Source organism: Osmerus mordax, chromosome 13 (genome assembly GCF_038355195.1).
Source record: "Osmerus mordax isolate fOsmMor3 chromosome 13, fOsmMor3.pri, whole genome shotgun sequence".
Lineage (NCBI taxonomy): Eukaryota > Metazoa > Chordata > Actinopteri > Osmeriformes > Osmeridae > Osmerus > Osmerus mordax.
In genome coordinates, this window is record NC_090062.1 from 14,846,618 (window position 1) to 14,867,446 (window position 20,829).

The 20,829-nt window shown below is 43.0% G+C and overlaps 4 protein-coding genes across 8 annotated transcripts; 1 reads left to right on the forward strand and 3 right to left on the reverse strand.

Moving 5' to 3' along the window:
• Positions 1-3,532: 3,532 nt before the first annotated feature.
• Positions 3,533-6,277, reverse strand: bloc1s6 (biogenesis of lysosomal organelles complex-1, subunit 6, pallidin). 2 transcript variants are annotated; one of them, XM_067248885.1, is made up of 6 exons: positions 5,993-6,277; positions 5,587-5,729; positions 5,244-5,325; positions 4,980-5,067; positions 4,448-4,534; positions 3,533-4,281 (listed from the first exon to the last, which is right to left on the reverse strand). In XM_067248885.1, the coding sequence occupies exons 2-6, from the start codon at positions 5,651-5,653 to the stop codon at positions 4,162-4,164; spliced, it is 444 nt and encodes a 147-aa protein (XP_067104986.1). In that variant the 5' UTR covers positions 5,654-5,729; positions 5,993-6,277; the 3' UTR covers positions 3,533-4,161. The 2 variants fall into 2 exon arrangements, with proteins under 2 accessions (XP_067104986.1, XP_067104985.1); XM_067248884.1 differs by having other exon boundaries at positions 5,157-5,325.
• slc30a4 (solute carrier family 30 member 4) lies at positions 6,160-11,839 on the forward strand. Of its 3 annotated transcripts, none has more exons than XM_067248883.1 (8): positions 6,160-6,294; positions 6,837-7,353; positions 7,663-7,809; positions 8,561-8,714; positions 9,048-9,267; positions 9,511-9,616; positions 9,831-9,965; positions 10,229-11,839. In XM_067248883.1, the coding sequence occupies exons 2-8, from the start codon at positions 6,960-6,962 to the stop codon at positions 10,381-10,383; spliced, it is 1,311 nt and encodes a 436-aa protein (XP_067104984.1). In that variant the 5' UTR covers positions 6,160-6,294; positions 6,837-6,959; the 3' UTR covers positions 10,384-11,839. The 3 variants fall into 3 exon arrangements, 2 of the variants coding, with proteins under 2 accessions (XP_067104984.1, XP_067104983.1); XM_067248882.1 differs by lacking the exon at positions 6,160-6,294 and adding an exon at positions 6,318-6,475; XR_010878150.1 differs by lacking the exons at positions 6,160-6,294; positions 10,229-11,839 and adding an exon at positions 6,311-6,475 and having other exon boundaries at positions 9,473-9,616; positions 9,831-9,872.
• A 1,512-nt stretch (positions 11,840-13,351) lies between these two features.
• Positions 13,352-15,431, reverse strand: c13h15orf48 (chromosome 13 C15orf48 homolog). The gene is made up of 5 exons (XM_067249190.1): positions 15,270-15,431; positions 15,109-15,176; positions 14,820-14,908; positions 14,338-14,398; positions 13,352-13,802 (listed from the first exon to the last, which is right to left on the reverse strand). The coding sequence occupies exons 2-5, from the start codon at positions 15,145-15,147 to the stop codon at positions 13,734-13,736; spliced, it is 258 nt and encodes an 85-aa protein (XP_067105291.1). The 5' UTR covers positions 15,148-15,176; positions 15,270-15,431; the 3' UTR covers positions 13,352-13,733.
• A 186-nt stretch (positions 15,432-15,617) lies between these two features.
• On the reverse strand, positions 15,618-20,647 carry afg2b (AFG2 AAA ATPase homolog B). Of its 2 annotated transcripts, XM_067248917.1 has the most exons (12): positions 20,551-20,647; positions 19,700-20,310; positions 19,216-19,401; positions 18,827-19,111; positions 18,462-18,647; positions 18,204-18,362; positions 17,883-18,092; positions 17,416-17,643; positions 17,166-17,300; positions 16,916-17,041; positions 16,490-16,640; positions 15,618-15,671 (listed from the first exon to the last, which is right to left on the reverse strand). In XM_067248917.1, the coding sequence occupies exons 2-11, from the start codon at positions 20,294-20,296 to the stop codon at positions 16,503-16,505; spliced, it is 2,250 nt and encodes a 749-aa protein (XP_067105018.1). In that variant the 5' UTR covers positions 20,297-20,310; positions 20,551-20,647; the 3' UTR covers positions 15,618-15,671; positions 16,490-16,502. The 2 variants fall into 2 exon arrangements, with proteins under 2 accessions (XP_067105018.1, XP_067105017.1); XM_067248916.1 differs by lacking the exon at positions 15,618-15,671 and having other exon boundaries at positions 16,398-16,640.
• Positions 20,648-20,829: the final 182 nt, after the last annotated feature.

The window sequence follows — 20,829 nt, forward strand, 5'->3', positions numbered from 1 at the left end:
TTTGTATAGCCCTTTTTACATGCAAGCATGTCACAGAGGGCTTCACATGCGCCCATAGAACTGTCCCTCAACCAACCTAAACCCTCAGGGAATTACCTGGCATGTCATTGATATGCTAATTGGGCTGATTGTCAAGTATGCACCCCTACACAACAAAATGGCCACTACACTCCCCAGGCCACTAACTACCACTGAAGTTGTTGAAACACTTTTCTGATAGTTCACAATGTTCAATATCCATGTTCCTAAGAACTAAGCATGAATGTGTGAGATAAGCAGTTATGTAACTTTACGAACCAGCGAGCTCCCCTCTAACAGGTCTGGATCTGCACTGAAGGTCTTGGCTTCCTGCCCAACACTGGCCTCTACAGGGCGGGCTCTGTCTGCCTGTCTGCCCCAGGATCAGACACCTCTGGCCAATGCACTCCAGACACATAGACTAAATGCCAACACACAGAGCAGTGAAGTGATGGATGGTTTTGTCTTCAGAACCCTGGACTGGTTTTTAGGGTCTGGAGTTATCGAGACCACACTAACCATCATGAGGCATGCAATACCGGATCCTTCTGGATCTGGGTGTGTTAGTGTGTTAGTGTGTATGTGTGCGCATGTACAGTATTTTGTGCACGCATGCGCGTGTGTGTGTTTATCTGTGTTTGGGTGCGGATTTCTACATCTCTCACCGCCTCTCTCTCCCTCTCTTTCCCTCTCTCACCTCATCTGTCTGCCCTGAGAGCATGATAATCAGCAGTCTGTCTTCTGTGGTTCCCTTAGATAGAGGACATAAACAAAACCATAAATCCTCATTCATTTTGTTGAACTCCTATACAGTTCAGACCCAATTCAGACACACACGTGAAGGCAACTGCTTGCTAGCAATCTATCTCACTACTGAGGATCTGAGGACAACAGCCAGCATTTCTCCTGGGGAAACTACCTGACTGTAACTCCCACAGCTTTGCCATCTCTCCCTCTTCTTCTACATTACATTTAGACATTTAGCTGATACTCTTATCCAGAGCGACTTACAGTAAGTAAGGCCCGAGGCAAGTAGGGTGAAGTGCCTTGCCCAAGGACACAACGTCATTTGGCACGGCCGGGAATCGAACTGGCAACCTTCTGATTAATAGCCTGATTCGCTAACCGCTCAGCCATCTTCTCCTCCTGTTAGCCAAAATAGGGCAATAACAAGGGCAGGGCACACTGGTTTAATCAAATCATCCTTTTCACTCCACCACAACTACCCCGTGCTTCAAAGCATCTTTACATGCGTAGGACTTGTTTCTATATTTACTGATTTACTGCAGCCTGAAAGGAGCCCACGGAAACCAGCCTTTCTTCTATAAAATCTTTTGTTTCTAATATACTTTTTTGTTGTTTTGAAAATGCAACTCTTTCTGGCAGTGAGGTAGAGAGTGTTAAACTAGCGCCTAGGGGCAGTAATAAAGTCTTCCACCTTTTATGGTTCACCAAGACTGTCTGTGTTTACACTCACAGATGTAATAGGCAGTGGGAGAAATTATACAGTAAGAGGAACAACAAGACAACATTGTTTATCTTCAAACTGGCCACAGAGTTAGGACCTTACCTTCTCTCATAGTCAAAAGATGTCAGTTTCTGAGACACTACATTTCTGTGACGTTCTGTTCCCAGAGTTTAAGGTTGGGTTGCACACTTGGGTTATTATGTTTTAAACCATATTCTCAATCAACTGTTGAGTCACAGAAACATAAATATCCATGTTCCTTGTGCCCATCTTCCCTCAGCAGCATCCAAAGTTATATAAGAACCAACTGGTTGGAAAACTAACCTCATTCAAACCCACTACGGATACAGATCCACTAATCCAATCCTTCATATGGCCAATGATGTGCATGGAATATTACCATGCCAACCATATGGCTAAGTCTGAGGGAAATAATAACATGATGCAGCAATGAGGAGTGTGGGATAGAGGACCATATCCTGTTATGGTGGACCATGGAGAGGTCTTGTGTTGATTCTCCTGGACCGGATCAGGCCACAGCCTCCCACTCCTCACCATCTGAAACACTGTTTACTTAGACGGGAAGACTGCCTGCTACGACACCAGCTGCTGCCGCATGTCTGTGGAGTCGGTTGTGGCTTCGGCAAGGAGGGGTTTGTTTTTGTCCCCGACGGCCAAGTTTCTAAAAGCAGAGGCAAGTCTCAACCAGAGCCAGGGCCTGAGAGGAGCAGGGCCCAGCCTCGGAAACCACTGCTTCTGGGTCGTCTGACCCCTCACGCACACCCCCTCAGTCATCCTTTGGATCGTCAGAGCCTTGCCCAATCAAGCACACATACCCCCTCTCCTGGACAGGATGGAATATTCAGTCTCATTAATCGTGTCATAAAAAAAAAAAGCTTGACCAAAGTGTTTACACATTTAAGACAAAAAAACACACATTTGTCTGGTTTTGATTGTGTAAGGCTCTTGGTCTGGGCCCCTCAGTGGTACACACATGGTGGTGGCTGCTAGAAATAGCAGTGGGAAGGGGGCGGAGAACATAATGTTGACTTGGGATGCGTTTCCTGTCGTAGTAGTAAGAGTAAAATTAGAGTTTTATGTGAAGTCACGCAGGATGTGGAGCAGACCCATGGGTGTCTTGAGGTGGTGAGGAATTTACATTTACATTTAGTCATTTAGCAGACGCTCTTATCCAGAGCGACTTACAGTAAGTACAGGGACATTCGCCCGAGGCTAGTAGGGTGAAGTGCCTTGCCCAAGGACACAACATCAGTTGGCATGACCGGGAATCGAACTGGCAACCTTTGGATTACTAGCCCGATTCCCTCACCGCTCAGCCACCTGACTCCCTGGTCACCTACTTTTTGTCAACAAGCTCTCTTGTTTGACGAGTTGATGTGACCCATAAAACAGTGATGACATGTTTATTATAATGACCATAAAGGATAAATCGCTCTAAATAAATATGCGAATAGTAGTACACAGATTATTTCAGAGTACACTATCATGAATTAAAAATTGAATTTGTCATAATAAGTTAGATACTGAGGTTGCCTACAGCAGGTTGCCTATTAATTGTCGGCAGAAACATATTTACAATGCTTTAAACGGCTTTTAACCTACATTTTTATTTTTACTTCCTTTCTTCTCTCTCCTTTCTATGACCCTGCCTCAATGTTCCAGTGTGAAAGAACATGTTACAGAAATGTCATGTTTATGTGCACTGGTAACTCCATTTCAGTGAGGTTATGATGTTTATAGAATGTAGGAAGTCAGGTGGCTGAGCGGTTAGGGAATCGGGCTAGTAATCTAAAGGTTGCCAGTTCGATTCCCGGCACTTCACCCTACTTGTTTCGGGGGACTGTCCCTGTACTTACTGTAAGTCGCTCTGGATAAGAGCGTCTGCTAAATGTAAATGTAATGTACATGCTGGGGCAGAAACAAAAGTTAGAAGAGATAGTATGATTCTCTCCTGACATCTAGTGGACAACATTCAGAGAACAACTACGTTCTACAAGGGGAATAATGTTAACGCATGGGCTTAAACACAAGTACAAAGAAATATTTTCGATTTATTCAAACGTCTATATTCTCACAGCTTTTCAGTATCTTTCAATAGAAAGATACAAAAATGGCAGTCGACGACTCACACAGGTTCTCTAAAGTTAGTTGTCATAAAAAAAAACAAGGAGATCTAATAGGAAGATACAGACCTACATGTGCAATGATAGGATGATATGTGTCAATCCTAGTAGTTATGACATTAAGATCTTCGGTACTTCTCAAATAGTGCTCGATAACCTATTGACAATGACCAGATATACAAGAGCAATATAACCTTGACAGCCAGAGCACATGACTGTTAAAGACCAAATCATTAAGACAGTTTGATATGAAAAAAAACCCTGCTGGTCTACAATACTGCACAAAACTCCAGACTTAATTCAAAAATGGACACCATATATGCACTGATGCTCTTTCTGAACACATTCCATACTTTATAGACAGCAATGTTCTCTTCGGCATTGCCAACTAGGTCTCAATGGAGTATTGTAACCTAGTGGTCTTCAGAGGTCAGTGTGAAATGTGAACCGCCTGAAGTTACAGTCTATTTATTTGGTCTATAGGACTCTTAGCAATGACATAACAGATCCAGTTATTTGTTAATAGTACTGCTACAATCTTTTAGCAGGCTTCGCGATGAGTTGTCTCTCTCTCTCAAGTTCCTTTTCTCGTTGTTGCTCTTTCTCCAATGCCTCCTTCTGTCTCTGCTGCTGCAGCTTGAGCGCCCTCTTCTGTTCACAGAGAAGAATCACGTTCATACAAAATCAGCTCAACAGTGTCCACATTTTCCACTTGAGAAAATATTTTCCAAATTGTGTCTTAATATGAGCTAAAATGTCTTTACACCATACTGCACTGTTCAGACATTCCTCCCTGGTGATGACGTTTTGTACTCACCTTTAATTTGGTTGTCTTCTCGTGGAGCATAATCATATCTTTCCGGATGTTTATCAGTTTACCGTGGTAAATCTTTGCCTCTGTAAACTGAAATAGACATTCCACAGTGATGTATCAAGTGAGATGTTTCCTGTGCCCCCAGCAGTCTGTTTTAGACGTGCCCAAACAACATAGACATGCTGGTAAAGAGATAGCACCCCACTCCAAACGAAAGGGACAGGACATTAAGGTAAAATACTGAGATGATGAGCTCTGATGCTACAGGTGGAGACAAACTCAGATACCAAAAGCAAACCTACTGTATGTACTGTACATACCCTCAAAGCCATCAGCACTTACCAAGGACTAAATTAGTATATAGATGTATCACTTTTATTTAGGGTACTATCTAACAATGTGACGGCAACCCATGTAACTCAATAACTATTATATGATGAATATATTATATGAAATCACAATGTACTGGTATTCTTTAAACCAAATTTTGGTTTGAAAGTTTTTAAATTTGGTTTTAACCAGAATAAAGGCTTACCAGTGAATTCAGATCCAGCAGAGCATTGCACTCTCTGAACTTGGTTACTTCCTGGTCCAGTGTTTCAAGTAAGATGACTTGGTTTTGCCTTGTCAAAAAAATACATTAAAAAAGGTATTAAAACCAAAAGGCTGCAGCAATCAGAGACAAAACGTAATCTGTCAAGGGAATACTAACGTGAGCTCTTGAAGAGTTTGTTTAGAGTTTTGTAAATCCGGCAGGTAGTGAGAGAGAAGTCCCTCTGTGAGGTTCTCTATTGCTTGCCTGTCCACCAACACAGCCTCCTCTTCATCTACAGGCACTGAGTTTACAGGTGGCAGAGATTCTTGAGACATCAATCTGTGATCTATGGAGGAAAAGATTTTAACACGGCTTTGAGTACACAAATTCCAGTTCTATCAAGCTACACATCTGCACTATAAGACCACTGAAGCAAGTTATATTAAGCCATATTGTTCTTCTTTTATTTTACATTGAAGAGTTGGCGGGAAGTGTAATTGCTCTTAACCAGAAACGAATCTGGCTGAGCATACAGTTGTCCCATAAAGGTACACAGCTCTTGAAAGAGGGCGATGGCGATGGTAGTAATAAGGGAAGTTCACAATACCTATGTTTTGAGGAAGATTATTTTGAGAAGAGGAACCTTCCTCGGCTTCCCTTCTCTCTGCCTCCATGTATGACTCCACTTTCTTTATAACCGACGAGAAGAGGAGCAAGTGATCTCACAATACTGCACTATCAGCAAGTCATCTGCAACCAGAAAACCAAACTTAGTGGGTAAAGGGATAAACAAGAATTACTGCAACGAGCAAGAATACATTTCGTTAAATCTGGTGTGAGTAGGGTACACATTGCCTAGCACACAGTCACTCATTAGCAAATGGCTAGCTGTAGTTAAGTCCAGCTATGGCATATTTCGATGCTAATCAACCCCATGTGAGGTAGAAAAAGCGTCTATAAATTGCGACTGTGTAATGTTACTGTAAAATGGCAGATTACCAGATTGCATTTACCTTTTGACTATGACTGTCCATCAAGAATTGTTGGAGCGTCTGGAAAACATCATGTGACTCTTTCTGGCACTCACTCAATCATGTGATTGTATATATCTCCCGGCACTAGCTGTAGTACCCCAGTATCCCACACGTGACTAAACACTTAAATAAATAAAATAATGTATTTTAGACTCGGAGAGCTATAATATTTGATAAGATCGCTGCTAGTCCGTCCAGCAAAAGATAGCAATGTACGCAACAACTGCAGTGGAGGTTCTGTGATGCCGGTGCAACCAAACATGCTACCACTAGCTCCCAAGGTAGGTAGCTCTAGCTGTCTTGTCAAAGCGGCTAGCTGTTGAGGTTATGACAATGTTATTACTTCCTGTAAGAGGAAAATAGCTGTGTCTGGTCTCGCAAACTAGCTACACAGTAGGCTACACTCTGTTTTGAAAACATGCTAGGTAGCTAGGTTAATAACGGACTGTATGGACAGTATTGGTAAGTATCTAAGCTAAAGCTAATTTTAGGTCGTACAAAATAGTTAGAGCTAGCTAGATAGTGGAATAGACATCAATAGACTAGTGCTTGTAACAGTGGCTAAAGCAAAAGGTCGCCACAAACTAGCTAGCTTGTTACACCCTGCCTTCTAGTTTATGCTTCAGAGTCTGCTAGGAGTGACTCATTGAATGCTAGGAAAACCATTGGGACGACTCAGACTAGTTTAAAACAGAGTTGATGTATGACTAGATACCAGTTAGTAGCAGGGCAATCCACCTGGCTACGCTCGTCTAGGTACTTCGTTTGTAAAGTACAGTCAGTAGCTACTCTTATTTTCCGTTTATTCTATTATTATCTACAGGTGTCTGAAGAGGACTGCGTTTACTGACAGCACGATGTCCTCTCGCCTGATGCGATGTATATGACGTCCACATGCTAACGTCAAATTCAGGTTTAGTTAGCTATACTCCTCCCAGAATTAATAATGTCAGGTGCGAGGATCATGACCAAGTTGCGGTCAGCCTTCAAGAAGGAAGGTGATGATTGGGACCTGAGTGACACGGCACCGTTTGACTTTTCCGACGAGCTGGTAGACGACGAAATCCCCAAATTCAACAAGCTGAAAGTGGTTGTTTCGGGGGACATGGAGGATTATTCCGCCGGAGCCTCGTCCAATGGAGTAGCTGTCAACACGCTGGTGGCAGACGACGACGACTCCTTGCTGGGCTCTTCCTCCAGTCTTGGTAGCCCTGGGCTCAACATGGACCCATGTGAAAGTTGTATCAAGAAGAAAGAACAGATCAAAAGGAGGAGAGTGATGAAGAAACTGGGCTGCGCTGCTGTGCTCTATTTCCTTTTCATGATAGGTGAACTCATAGGTAAGATGGGGAATACAGGCCATTATATCTCAACCTAGGTCTGGCTCAGTGATTTATAGCTCTGGTCATTGAGAGTCTAAAATGTGAACACTAAGCTTGTTAATATCTTTAGTCGCCCGAAACATTACAGAAATGGTACTGTCTCATCTGCACATGCTGTAGTATGTTCTCATGTATTTGAGTATTACACCAATATGTCACACTGTCCACATCTTGCCCTATGTAGCGTATCTCACATGAAAAGTTTTGTAGGCTGTATGATGCTTTTTCAAGGTTCCAGAATTTTAACAACATTGTATTTGTCTGTAGGTGGTTATTTTGCTAACAGCTTAGCCATAATGACTGATGCCCTGCACATGCTTACGGACCTGGTGGGCATTGTTGTGTCTTTACTGGCTCTGTGGCTCTCTGCAAAACCTCCCACCAAGACGTACACCTTCGGACTGCATCGGCTGGGTAGGCCTGCCTTTTGTTCCTCACCAACACTCTGTCCCTCTCCTCTTTCACTCATTTACATTTGACGTTTTATTCATTTAGTAGATGGCTGAGTGGTTAGGGAGTCAGGCTATTAATCAGAAGGTTGTTGGTTCGATTCCCGGCCATGCAAAATGACATTGTGTCCTTGGGCAAGGCACTTCACCCTACTTGCTTTGGGGAGAATGTCCCTGTACTTACTGTAAGTCGCTCTGGATAAGAGCGTCTGCTAAATGACTAAATGTAATGTAAATGTAATCCGAAGCGACATACAAATAAACAAAAGCACAGCAGAAGTCCTGCTTTCACCTCCAGACCTGGAGTTGTCACAGGCAGATGTATTAAAATCTATCTATAGGAGGGTGTGTCCGGTCAGCAGGCAATGTTCTTACAGGTTACTGTAGCGGACACTATCAAATTACTGCAATGTTTTAGAACTGACTTGGGAGAAAATTGGGTTTCGTATTACAACCACCTGTAGAATTGACATGGTACACCCAACAGCACTAGATCCAGCTGTCCAGTAAATGTTTTGATTCAATGTAATCTGGTATATTTACTTGTAATGGAAAAGGTGTTGGGTCTTTTGATGTTCACAACGGATGCTAAAATTGTTCATCTCTTTGATAATACATGGTTTGAATAAGAAGCTGCTTGGTGGAGGCATGTGGTTTTAGTAGACTATTAGCCCCAGATCTTTGACATTTTGCCGTCTCCCATGTCCTCATCACAGAGGTGGTGTCTGCCGGCATCAGTGTGCTGCTTATCTACATCCTGACGGGAGTGTTACTGAACGAGGCGGTGCAAAGAACTGTACACCAAGACTTCTCCATAAACGGAGACGTCATGCTCATCACAGCAGCCGTAGGAGTGGCTGTCAACTTGATGTGAGTGAAACTCGCCAACGTAGGCAAATGCAAAGGAGTTTTTGTTTCAAAAGGTTCAAAATGTTGTAAACATCTAACCATTCCGTTCAAAGTTCTTTTACTGCCCATCAAGTGACTTGGTGAGTTAGCTTGGCCTTCCTCTGCAAGTTAATCATAGTACAGGTGAGGTGAATTGACAGAATCTGTTACAACCCAAGTTGTACTACAACTCAATTCTTCATAACAAATGGAAAAATGCTTCATACAACAACAACAACACATACAGCCAATGCTAACTAATCGTCAAGTACAATCACAAGTTCTGTAACCGTGTGTTCATGTGCTCTACTGTAGAATGGGCTTTTTGCTGAATCAGAACGGCCACCTCCACTCCCACGGGCACGGGCATGGGCACTCCCATGGTCCCCCCTCTTCCTCCGGCCCCCAGTCCTCAGGCCAAGGTCAGCAGAGGAGCCATGGGAGCCTGGCTGTCCGGGCCGCCTTCATCCACGCCCTGGGAGACCTGGTACAGAGTGTAGGGGTACTCATAGCAGCCTACATTGTTCGCTTCAAGGTAGGCTGCATTTTTTTCCACAAGAATATAATCGTTTACATTGAGATCTCATGTCATAACTGGAGCCTGTGTCTTCTACATTATAAATGACCAGAACATGACACCTAGTCATTTGCAACAAATAGTCCTCCCTTAGCACATGTATGTGGATGAGAAAGTTATTCCTAATCATGTCACTGAGATGAAGACAGTCTTCCGTCAACAGCAGTGATGACATTGAGTTTGATACGTTTGACCCAACAGCCAGAGTACAAACTGGCGGACCCTATCTGTACCTATGTGTTCTCCATCCTGGTGCTTTTCACCACCATCCGCATCATACGAGACACAGGAGTCATCATACTGGAAGGTACGTATCACACCATACAGCACAGTAGTTATCAGTCATGATATCCCTTCTGTCACGGCTGAACCGGTTTGACCTGTGGCCGCCTCTTTTGGTCCTGAATGTTGCATCAGTTGATCCCGTATCTCTGAATCAGTCTGTGTCGAAAGAGATGTGTGTTGCCGTGCTGTAAGTATATTACATCGGAACGAGGTGTCTGTTTTTCTGCCATGCTTAGGAGCCCCCAGGCATTTGGACATTCAGCGAATCAAAGAAGACCTTTTGAAGATTGAAGACGTCCAATCCGTGGATGAGCTGAACGTGTGGGCTTTGACGTCAGATAAGACCGTTGCGCTAGTACACCTACAGCTCCGTGAGTTAGCCTGACTTTAGACAAACTCCTCCAACTTACCAGCAGACAGGCAGTTAGAGGGGCACACATCTTGCATCAGTTACCTGGCAACATGTTTGTAGCATTGATGCAGTGTTTATAGTTTCACTTATAGTTGTCTCACTTTCACATTTTAAGAGACACTTTGAAAAGATATAGTCTAGCCTTTCGGCGAAAATGCAGCTTCACATTTTATGATGATTCGTATCTAAGGTCTCCAAAACCATGTGTTTGTGTGTTGATAGTGCCCTCTAGTGCCAGTGCGTGGGAGGACGTCCAAGCCAAGTCTAGGCACCTGTTGCTCCACACCTACGGTCTGTCCAGGTGCACCGTGCAGGTCCAGACATACAGACAGAGGCCCGTAAACACTTGCGGACACTGCCAGCTGCCCAGCACCTGAGGCCTAACACACAGGCCCCGCCTCACATACCTGCTTCCAGGTGAACCAAGTCCAAGACAGGCACAGCAGCATTCAATGCAACCAGTTCATCACAGGTCAGTGTTGCAGGATATGCAAGTAGACTGACACTTAGGTTTGTGCCAAAGGAAAGTAAACTGAACTGACGGTCAGCGGATGCAAATGTCTTACTTAAGGGTGGCTACTTCCTCCAGAGACTTTAACCTATGCCTGCAAAGCTCAAGCTTAATCTTTAATCACCATTAAAGCCTATGTTTAACTTTGTTCTTTTTTTTGTACTCATTTATTCAGTTGTTGGTGTTGAACTAAGCAAAAGCTTGTCAGATGTCATTTTATTGTTTCTCTTCCTCTTCAAACAAACTGTATTTGTTTTTAATTTTTGGTATTGAAATGAACAGGTGCCTCTGTCATGATATCATGTAATATGGTCTACAATGCATCCTGGGGCCTGTTCCATACAGCGAGTTTACTAAATAAGCTGGGCTTATGTCAGGGAAAGTAACTGAAATAAGCCTGGCTTATTTGGTAAATGCGTTTTATAGAACAGGCACCAGGTGTATTGAACACATTTTCATTGACTTGGATGCAGCAAGTAGTATACTCTTGTTTGACTTGTTCTTGTTATGTATCCGATTCATATCATATCCACATGCTTTTGTTGATGTCTGAAAATGGCTGAAACTCATTCTAAGCTTTGCATGCACCAATTTTAGAGAGGGGAGTCTTTTTTGCCTCAGTAACCACATTAAAACAAAAACAAAATTAACGTACATGTTTATTTACCAGCAGCTCAGTATGATTGAAAAACAGGAGACAATCAAAATTTGGCAGTATTTGATTTGTGTTTCACACAAGGGTTAAAGAGGATCATGCCTGGTCCTAATCTGTGCATAGGAGATGACATGAGTATGTGATTTGAATGTCTCGTTTTAACGTAATCTCTTTTCAGCAGACAAGTGAAAAGACATCAACATGTCAGAGATGTAGTATTTTCCAAAGCAACTCTACTGAATTGTAATGTGTAGAATGTGCCATGTCATGTTATGGCCTACAAAAGGTTTGGTTTGGTTTCTTAAAGGATCAACAAACAAGCCTGAGATCATTGATATTGGGGTTATGAGAGAAACGTTTTTCCATATGTTTCCCTTACTAGAGTAAAATCAGCTCATGCCTTTTTTGTGTTATTTAGTGATTTGCACATTCCTCCAACTTGAAGCTTTTATGTTGCAGTATTTTTACAATATTAAATTGACAGGTTAATATTCTGTATATACTTTGAACTAACATCAGATAATGAGGCACTAAACTGCCTATTGTCATGGTTCATTTAACTAACAGCACGAATATCACAATCTCTCAACTGGAATACTGATTGACACCAAGATGTGAATGAAAAAACAGTTGTTACATGCAGAATAAACCCTTTTGAACAATCAAATTGATTGGCAATTTTTGCTCATGTTTTTGTCTTATCCAGACATACTGGTGCTGCTGTCAGGAGAGTTTAATGGATGGACATTGCCAATTTACAACCTGGTCAAGTTATTACAATAAGTACAAGTACATTACTTCATTACTGTACTTAAGTTGATTTTTCTGGTGTCAACCTTTTACTTTAACTCCCTACATTTTTACACAAATATCTGTGCTTTCTACTTACATTTTAAGACTCATTGCATTAGTTTGAATATGTATTCGGTGGCATCAATATTATTTATTGTCATTGCGCATATATTTGAAAGAATTTTGACAAAAGGTTTCAAAAGGTTTACAATATATGTACATATCGCTCTGGATAAGAGCATCTGCTAAATGACAATGTATTTCGAAAAAATTAATTGAAAGGTTGAAAAAATAGTTTTCCAACGGTTCAAAACATTTTGGAGGAAATAGTTTCAAAAAAAGGTTTGCATCATTGATGTTTTGAGTCATCACTATGTCAAATAATGGGTTGTGGTGATGACAAAGTGGGAGGATGTCATTTTGCTTTTCAAAACTTCACTTACACACAGGTCGTAGTCTTCCTTCCTGCCTTCATATAATGTATCACAATTACATACCACAATTGTTTTCCGTCTTGTTTGTCGCTGCTCCTTGGTAATGTACACCATGTAATCAGTCACTTCCTCACATATTGTTATTTTAATATTGATAACATGCTTGTAGTTCTATTCTCATTATGGTAACTGTGATCTGGAGCGTGAAGAACTTGCTTAGCCAAATACCCTACAGGCTGATCTTTCTGACAGGCTGTGTGATCTATGTAACTGCGGTCTCATCTGCACAGCCAGAATATACACTCAATAACAGTGTGTAATAGCAATCAACTAAGCCTGATGCCTTTAGTACCTATTGATTACTTATAATGGATAATTTTTGATTACTCATTGAATTTAGTTTCAACGTGATTTATTAACCCACAATTTGGGAATTGGTCCCTCATTTATACAAAACTTAATTTATTTCTGGATATACACCTAAAATAGTATTCTTAGTCGAAATAACTTAAATATACTCAACATTTTGCATTATTCTTTGATGAGTAAAACAGCATTCTTAAGCAATATTGCTTCTCTTTGTAATCACTCTGTCTAATCACTCCGGATCCTAAGTGGTTCATGTAATTTCAACAGACCATGTCATCAGAATGGAGGATTACTGTTTGCGTTTTAAACAGTCCAGTATTTCCTCAAAATGATAAATGAACTATGGACTATGTGACTGGCCACAGCAGAGAATAGCAGGAAGCTGATAGAGGCGCCACTCAGCCCAGACTAGTCCATTAGGGCTGTCGCTGTCAGGCGTTAGGGCTGACTAGTCCATTAGGGCTGTCGCTGTGAGCGGAACACTTGGGGATGAACGGAAGACGGAAGCTTTCCTTCTTCCTTTCATCCACAATACAAAATAAAAAATAAAAAATGGATATTCAAACACTGGATTAGACACAAAGTTGCAATTTGTTTTGGTTCTCATAGCTACGGTACCACATTTATTGTTGAGAGGTGTACATTTATACAGTATATTTCACACATTTTTAAATCCATTGTATGTACATGATGTATGGCAACAACAGCTTGGTGATATTGAGCACTACTGAACAATGGAAACGTCCTTGAAGACGTCCTTGATTAGAAGCAGGACAAAGCAGATTAAAAACCACATTGGTGTAGCAGAAGCATTTCCGCACAGTAAATGTCAAAGCTTCTAGTCTGTGCAGAAAGGATTCTGTTATACTGATGGGGTAATCAGGAAATGTGATTGATGGAAGAAGGTCAGATTTAGGTCAGGCCAGTGAAGGGTAGTTCTGGCCGGTTGGGTCTCTCGATGAAACCTCACTTGGTCATACTCTTCACCAATTCTAACGCCTCTATTGGTTTCCATTGCTGGTTTAGAGTGATCAGCTGCAAGATTTACATTTAGTCATTGAGCAGACGCTCTTATCCAGAGCAACTTACAGTAAGTACAGGGACATTCCCCCGAGGCAAATAAGGAGAAGTGCCTTGCCCAAGGACACAACGTCAAATTGCACGGCAGGAATTGAACCGACAACCTTCTGATTAATAGCCCGATTCCCTAACCGCTCAGCCATCTGACCCCCCCCCCCACCCCCATCTGAAGATTAAAAAAAAAAAATACACTGTCTTCCCATCTATCATACCATTAGTAAATAGTCATGTAGAGGCATCAACAGTGGGCTACATCATTTAGAGTTTCAGAAATATACTTTATATTAGATGCACTAAGTAATTGCAAGAAGGTGCAATGATAGACAAACAGGTTTGTTATTTTGGTTGAGGCTTGGCAATGATGCTCCTCTTATGACTCAGGTAAGAACAGTATGTACTGTTCTGGCAGATTAACAACATCCCTGTATCATAAAAATATTCTATCAATTCAAACTGTCATATCTGATTTGAACTTTTAAACAACAATTACCTTTTGGGGCTTTGATGGATTGAGTCTCTCCCAAGGCTCTGGGTTGTAGGTCTTATTCAAACTGAATATTAAAAAGATAAAGTCAAGTAAAATGGGATTGCATTTTACAAGCTCTCTGTTTGATCAAATGTGTCTGTCAATAGCTGATGTATGGAAGCAAATCAGTTTTAATTTGAAAAGGCATTGGATACTTAATATTGATATTTAAACTACATCGAATTCACATATGAATCGATTTCAATGTAAAAAAAATAAAATTCAGATCCAAAAATTAAAGGCTCGGAATTCAGGTTGCTTAACTACGAACAGTAAAATGTAGATCCCCCAGATTCAATGTGTGAATTCGGTTTTGTTTAAATTTCTATATTAAGTATTCAATGCCTTTTCAAATTAAAAACATTGCACTGATTTGCTTCCATATTGATAAGAACCTTGCTGTCGATTAAGTCCTAGTTACAGTAAGAAATTTCATAAAGTCTCACATGACATCGGGTTTGGTGAGAAGGAAGTATATTCCCGCAGAGGTTGCTCCTGTCGCAGCAAACGCCATAAAGCCAATCAGAGGGATCAACTAAGGACACACGAACGACACAGATGAAAGTTATAAGGCCCCCAGAACTGAATTTCTACCATCCCTATTCGCGCTCTAACACAAATTAAAGATGGTCCAGACTGAATAGACCGCTGTATTTAAATGATATTTGAAATAATAAAATACATTAAAAATAAACATCTCCTAATTCACCTTGGCACCATTTTCGAGTCACTCACCTCTTTCCTCTTCCTCAGCATCTGGATAAAACTTGCCATTTTTGTCAAAATTCTCTTTGGGCAGGAATCTATAGAAAACAATTTAAAAAAAGAAAAGAATGTTGAATCGATGTTATTCATCCATGATGAGCATCAAGTAATTGGAGCATTCCATATCTCACCTGTTACTCAGAATCCGAGATACTTTTGGATGGGAGCCTTCTGACAGCAGGTCTTTTGCGGAAGAAGTGATACGAGTAGTAAAGCACGTACACAAACCCTTGTCACTTATCACAATGACATCACCCTGTATTGACATTTATCGAAGGAGAGTTCCATTAAGGGAAACTAAAAGTACCACGCACTCTTTTATGTACGCAACGCCCCCTTGTGTTTGCTGAACACAGGGCGTGTTTCATAAAAAGCTTGACAGTCTACAATTTTTCGCAGTCATGTTAGGACATTGATGAGACATTAAAACACAGTGAAGAATCATGGAGAAGCGTTCTTTCATAGGCTAAGTACGTGTTCAGTCAAGTAGAGGACCAGGGTCATTAAGTCTCCAGTTTTATTCGTTTCCACTGCTGGTTTATATTGATTAGCAGCAGGGGCACAAGAGATAAACAAGTCAGATGTAGGGGCATCGTAAAGGGGGTAGAAAGGGGTGAAGAATCAGAGGCCCCAGCTTGGACACATGGTCACCACTGATGTTCAGTAATTGTAGATCTTATATTATTTGATACAGTAGAAGATCTGGGAGTCAGATGGCTGAGCGGTTAGGGAATCGAGTAATCTGAAGGTTGCCAGTTTGATTCCCAGCCGTGCCAAATGACGTTGTGTCCTTGGGCAAGGCACTTCACCCTACTTGCCTCGGGTGGAATGTCCCTGTACTTACTGTAAGCCGCTCTGGATAAGAGCGTCTGCTAAATGACTAAATGTAAATATATGTCACTCATATTGAATGTAATTCACACAAAAAGCTCTTTCATTTGGACAAAAACCAAGTAATTCCCCTGTTTTAGCTTCCTCTGCATCTGGAAACATCCAGATTTTATTTGAAGAATTGACACATTCAGAGGAACTAAAACTATTGACATTTTTCTGTAAACAACACCCCCATGTGGTTAGTTCGGTGCACAACTATACCAAGATGCCACTACACTGTATGCTTCTTCTATGAAAATGCATTTACATTTCCAATATTCTTTATAGCAGCACAGATTAAATGAACATAATCACTATTACATTTTTACTAAGAAATGTAAAAACATTCGGAAAGGCATTTGAAACAGCAAATAGACACACCCAGGCATGGCAAGATACTATTTTATGTCAAAACCAAAGTAACAGAGTGACTCTAAAGATTTAGATACATATACATTCAACGTCTGAACTAGGCTACCAAGTGACGGTTTTCATCTGAGCGGGAATTGATAACTCTGAATCTGCTGTGTGGTGAGAGAGGGAGTCATCCGGTGAAGAGACCTGAGGAAGTGTTCACGTTTGATGGTGGAGGCCTCCATACCCTCCTCCTGGAGGGTCAACAAAGCAGCCTGGAACAGAAAGGAAATCCTACTGGATCAGAACTAGTCCCTGACTAGGGAGTCAGGTGGCTGAGCGGTGAGGGAGTCGGGCTAGTAATCTGAAGATTGCCAGTTCGATTCCCGGTCATGCCAACTGACGTTGTATCCTTGGGCAAGGCACTTCACCCTACTTGCCTCGGGGGAATGTCCCTGTACTTACTGTAAGTCGCTCTGGATAAGAGCGTCTGCTAAATGACTAAATGTAAATGTAGTCTGGGGCAGGTAAAGGGCCTGTGTGATCATACCTCCTTGCAGAGCATCTCCAGATCAGCTCCGGAGAAGAGCTCTGTCTGAGAAGCCAACTCCTCCAGACACACGTCAGGGTCGAGAGGCATTCGCTCACTGCACACTTTCAGGATGGCCAGACGGGCCTAAATAAACACACATGCGTCAGAGAGAGAACGCTGATTATTAGTTTACTGATGGTTAGCCTGTCAAAAGTTGTTTCACATTAGACAGAGTTAAGTGGTAATTGGTGGTAAATTCCTGTGGTACCGGTGGATCAGGTGGAGGGACGTATATTATGTGGTCCAGTCTGCCAGGCCTGAGGAGGGCGCTGTCTATGGAATCTGGTCGGTTAGTCGCTGCTACTATCATCACCTCCTTGTTACACACTTCCTGACAGTCTACCTGACAGAAGCATTGGATAACATGTAGATATTAAGAGAGCACTGTACATTCACACCCAGCCACAAGACAGAAGTGTACATTACCCAAAAGTGAGAGTGTATATTATCAAACCAACTTGCTGCTGTGGCTGGCTTTCCTCCACTCCGTCTGCCTGAAGGACCTTCCCTGCTCCCCTCCTCTCCAGGGTCTTAAAGCCCACCCCATCGAGTTCGTTAAGCAGCACTGAGAGGAGGTGTGTCTGAACACTCTGGGGTGTGTCGCTGCCAGACCGTGAGCCAATGAGAGTGTCTATCTCATCCAGGAAGAGGATGGAAGGAGAGCAAGCCCGTGCCTGGCGGAATAGCTGCGAGTACAACAAACTCTTAAAATCAATCAAGTCTAAAACGTCTATAAAAATGTCCCTTTTATTAAATCATACTACGAGGGATATGAATATAGATGTATACAGTATTTAACTAACCCTACCAAAAACATACAACACCACAGATTACTCATGTAGGATCAGTCCTATGTAAAACTTACTTACTGTAAAAAGAACTGTTTTAAATGTGTTAATATTAGAGTTAAAGCAGCCAAGTTCACCTGGGCCAGAGCCTTTTCTGAGTCCCCTACGTAGGGAGAGTAGAGGTCGGCTCCACTGACGGACAGGAAGGTGCAGTGAGAGGAGGCGGCAGCAGCCCTCGCCAGGGTAGTCTTAGCACAGCCCGGGGGTCCGTACAGCAGCACCCCCCGGGGCCGACTCAGACCAAGACGTAGAAACGCCCCGGGGAACCTCATTGGCCACTCGATACTCTACGAGGCAAAGAGAAGGATAAGTTAGGCAGGGACAACCTAATGTCAATCCTGAAGAGTGTCTGTGCTGTTAATGTTACTGAATGAATCGTTTGAATGCTGCAACTACACCTGTTGGAGTTTAAGTTTCACGTCTTCCAGGCCTCCTATTTGCTCCCAGGAGAGAGGGGACAGCTCTGTCCTGCCCAGACTTCCTCTCAGACAGGAAGGTCCAACGGCCTTCAGGGCCTCCAGGAAGTGCTCCGTAAACACAGCGTGCTCTCCTGAATCCTGAATGACCCAAACCAGGAAACACGAGTGTTCCTTTTAAATACCAGTTGAGTTGTGTGGTCCGGCCCTGGGGTGGTTTGAGAGGAATCGTTTCCCTACCTGGGTGTTGTGGCGTATGGCCTGCATGGCTGCCTCCCTGCAGAGGGCACTGAGGTCTGCTCCCACATACCCTGTGGTTCTCCTGGCCAGCTCTGCCATGTCCACGCTGGGACACACTGGCATCCTCTCGCACAGAACAGATAAGATGGCAGCCCTTTGCTCCACTGTAGGAGCCCCTATGATGACCTGTGAGGGACACATGAGAACAACTACAAAAAGGCAAATGGTATAGGGCACTAATGCATTATTTGGACATCGCTTAGGATAAAATTCTGCTAAGAGAATAAAATGTAAATATATAGTGCTCACCGGACATATTACCTTTCAAGAACAGCAAGGTCGTATTTTTACACAAACGCTCTCACCTCCCTGTCGAACCTGCCAGGCCTCCGTAGGGCCGGGTCCAGGCTGTCCGGCTGATTGGTGGCTCCCACAATGAGGAAGTGATCTGATTGGTCAATGCCGTCCATGAGGGTGAGCAGCTGAGCGACCAATCGATTCTCCGGGGCGGAGGAACCTGTTCGTCTGGGACAGAGGGAGTCCAGCTCGTCTAAGAACAGCACACACGGCCCCTCGTCCGCAGCAGTCCTGGCCTGGTCGAACACTCCCCGTAACCTCTCCTCACTTTCCCCTGGCCGAGAACCCACCACCTGGAGACCAATCGGTGAAGGCCACAAATCTTACTGCAAATGAACCGTATGCAGAAACCTTGGTGATACTGACAGACACTGAAAAAAAACAACAGGGTTTTTACCTCTGGTCCTCGGACCACCACCAGACTGGCCCCCACCTGCGCCACCACACTGCGAACCAGCAGAGTCTTCCCTACACCTGGAGGCCCCACCAGGAGCACCCCTCTTGGGCAGGAGATACCCAGAGACCCCAGGGTGTCAGGGTAGAGCAGGGGAAGATGGAGCATCTCCCTCAGGGAGGCACTCACCTGAAATCATTTACATTTAGTCATTTAGCAGACGCTCTTATCCAGAGCGACTTACAGTAAGTACAGGGACATTCCCCCGAGGCAAGTAGGGTGAAGTGCCTTGCCCAAGGACACAACGTCATTTTTGCACGGCCGGGAATCGATCTGGCAACCTTCTGATTACTAGCCCGACAATAAATAATAAAGAAAAGGCTGAGCAAATGATGCATCTTTCAGTTAAGAGGTCCATGTACTTTTGTTACTTTTGCCATCAGATTAAACGCTACCTAGATTCTTCCTTCATTCACCCTACACTCACCTCCTCTAAGCCCCCGAGAGGAACTCTTGGCTGGTCCTGTAGCCGTCCTTTATAGTGCCTGAGGCTCTGGGTGCCGATGATCTGCACACTGGTCTTAGAGGTGACCACACCAGCCTCCGCAGAATCCAGGTTGACACTCTCGATGACAATCATTTTAAGCTCAGTCTCAAAATCTTCAACGTTAATCACATGCTTCTCATAGACATAAACACCTCTCAGCATGTCTTTCACGAGTTCCTGGATGAGCAGTTGAGGCGAGTTCTTTTTAAAGTCTGCATTCTGGATGACAGCAGTTACTTTGATGCTTCTCAGTTTGGGACAGGTGACAGGCCTGAGATGGCTAAGGGGCAGGCTCAGGTGAGAGAGAGGCTGGTTGATTAGGCTGGGAGAGGAACATTTGGAGTCTATTTGTATGAAGTTCTCCGCAAGGTCAGCTCTGGGCCAGGCTGTGCACAGGCAGGTTCCCCTGAGTAGGGACACCAGGACAGGGGACCCTAGCCCCAGCCCCAGGGTTGTCATCAAGCCTGGTCCCAGTCTGCATCTCTGTGTAGCGCGGTCTGCTGGGTCCACCGGCAGCACTTTCAGAGACATATTCATTGTTCTCTCACGTCCTATTGTAAAAAGGATAACCGGTTTTATGTTCACTTTTATTAGTACGACACACAGGTCAAGTTGCATGCTAGAGTGGACAAACCCTGGAATTGTATACATTTTTCTTTTAGTTTTTTTTTTATTCCAGCCTATAGCATGCTGGCGTCATTCAATAGCCTACTTACTACGTACGTAAAACCCTAACATTACAATAACACCCATAGAGCAGCACTAGTTACTTAGCCAGATAATGTACTTACCAGTTAATGTGTGTTGATATTTCGGAAATGTTTAGACGTATTAAATACATTTATCCGGATTCAAACTTCAGGCTGTCAAGACCTGTGTTTACAGCAGTCATGTGAGCCAGATATACGTTGGCCAAACAAAAACGTCTCCGTAGTTTGGTGGACGCGTCCACATTTTAGGTTTTCTAAAGTTTATGATCTCAGTTTTGTTCCTATGGTCACATGCATATCCATATTATTTGTCAAACGACGAGGTAAAAGTAATACATTGTTATACTCGTAGTAGTCCTA

What these genes read in the sequence shown, in the direction of transcription:
- c13h15orf48 (XM_067249190.1), bottom strand. Translation starts at nt 15,147, where the DNA reads ATGGCAAGTTTTATCCAGATGCTGAGGAAGAGGAAAGAG. An exon ending in CTCACCAAACCCGATGTCAT is followed by an intron (nt 14,399 to 14,819) that starts GTGAGACTTTAT and finishes TTTAATATTCAG; the next exon opens with TTTGAATAAGACCTACAACC. An exon ending in ATCCATCAAAGCCCCAAAAG is followed by an intron (nt 13,803 to 14,337) that starts GTAATTGTTGTT and finishes TAAATCTTGCAG; the next exon opens with CTGATCACTCTAAACCAGCA.
- slc30a4 (XM_067248883.1), top strand. Translation starts at nt 6,960, where the DNA reads ATGTCAGGTGCGAGGATCATGACCAAGTTGCGGTCAGCCTTCAAGAAG. An exon ending in CATGATAGGTGAACTCATAG is followed by an intron (nt 7,354 to 7,662) that starts GTAAGATGGGGA and finishes ATTTGTCTGTAG; the next exon opens with GTGGTTATTTTGCTAACAGC. An exon ending in CCTACATTGTTCGCTTCAAG is followed by an intron (nt 9,268 to 9,510) that starts GTAGGCTGCATT and finishes TTGACCCAACAG; the next exon opens with CCAGAGTACAAACTGGCGGA.
- afg2b (XM_067248917.1), bottom strand. Translation starts at nt 20,296, where the DNA reads ATGAATATGTCTCTGAAAGTGCTGCCGGTGGACCCAGCAGACCGCGCT. An exon ending in TGGTGGTCCGAGGACCAGAG is followed by an intron (nt 19,112 to 19,215) that starts GTAAAAACCCTG and finishes ATTGGTCTCCAG; the next exon opens with GTGGTGGGTTCTCGGCCAGG. An exon ending in TCCCTCCACCTGATCCACCG is followed by an intron (nt 17,042 to 17,165) that starts GTACCACAGGAA and finishes GTGTTTATTTAG; the next exon opens with GCCCGTCTGGCCATCCTGAA.
- bloc1s6 (XM_067248884.1), bottom strand. Translation starts at nt 5,653, where the DNA reads ATGGAGGCAGAGAGAAGGGAAGCCGAGGAAGGTTCCTCTTCTCAAAAT. An exon ending in TGCTGGATCTGAATTCACTG is followed by an intron (nt 4,535 to 4,979) that starts GTAAGCCTTTAT and finishes TGTCTATTTCAG; the next exon opens with TTTACAGAGGCAAAGATTTA. An exon ending in AGAAGACAACCAAATTAAAG is followed by an intron (nt 4,282 to 4,447) that starts GTGAGTACAAAA and finishes CTCTGTGAACAG; the next exon opens with AAGAGGGCGCTCAAGCTGCA.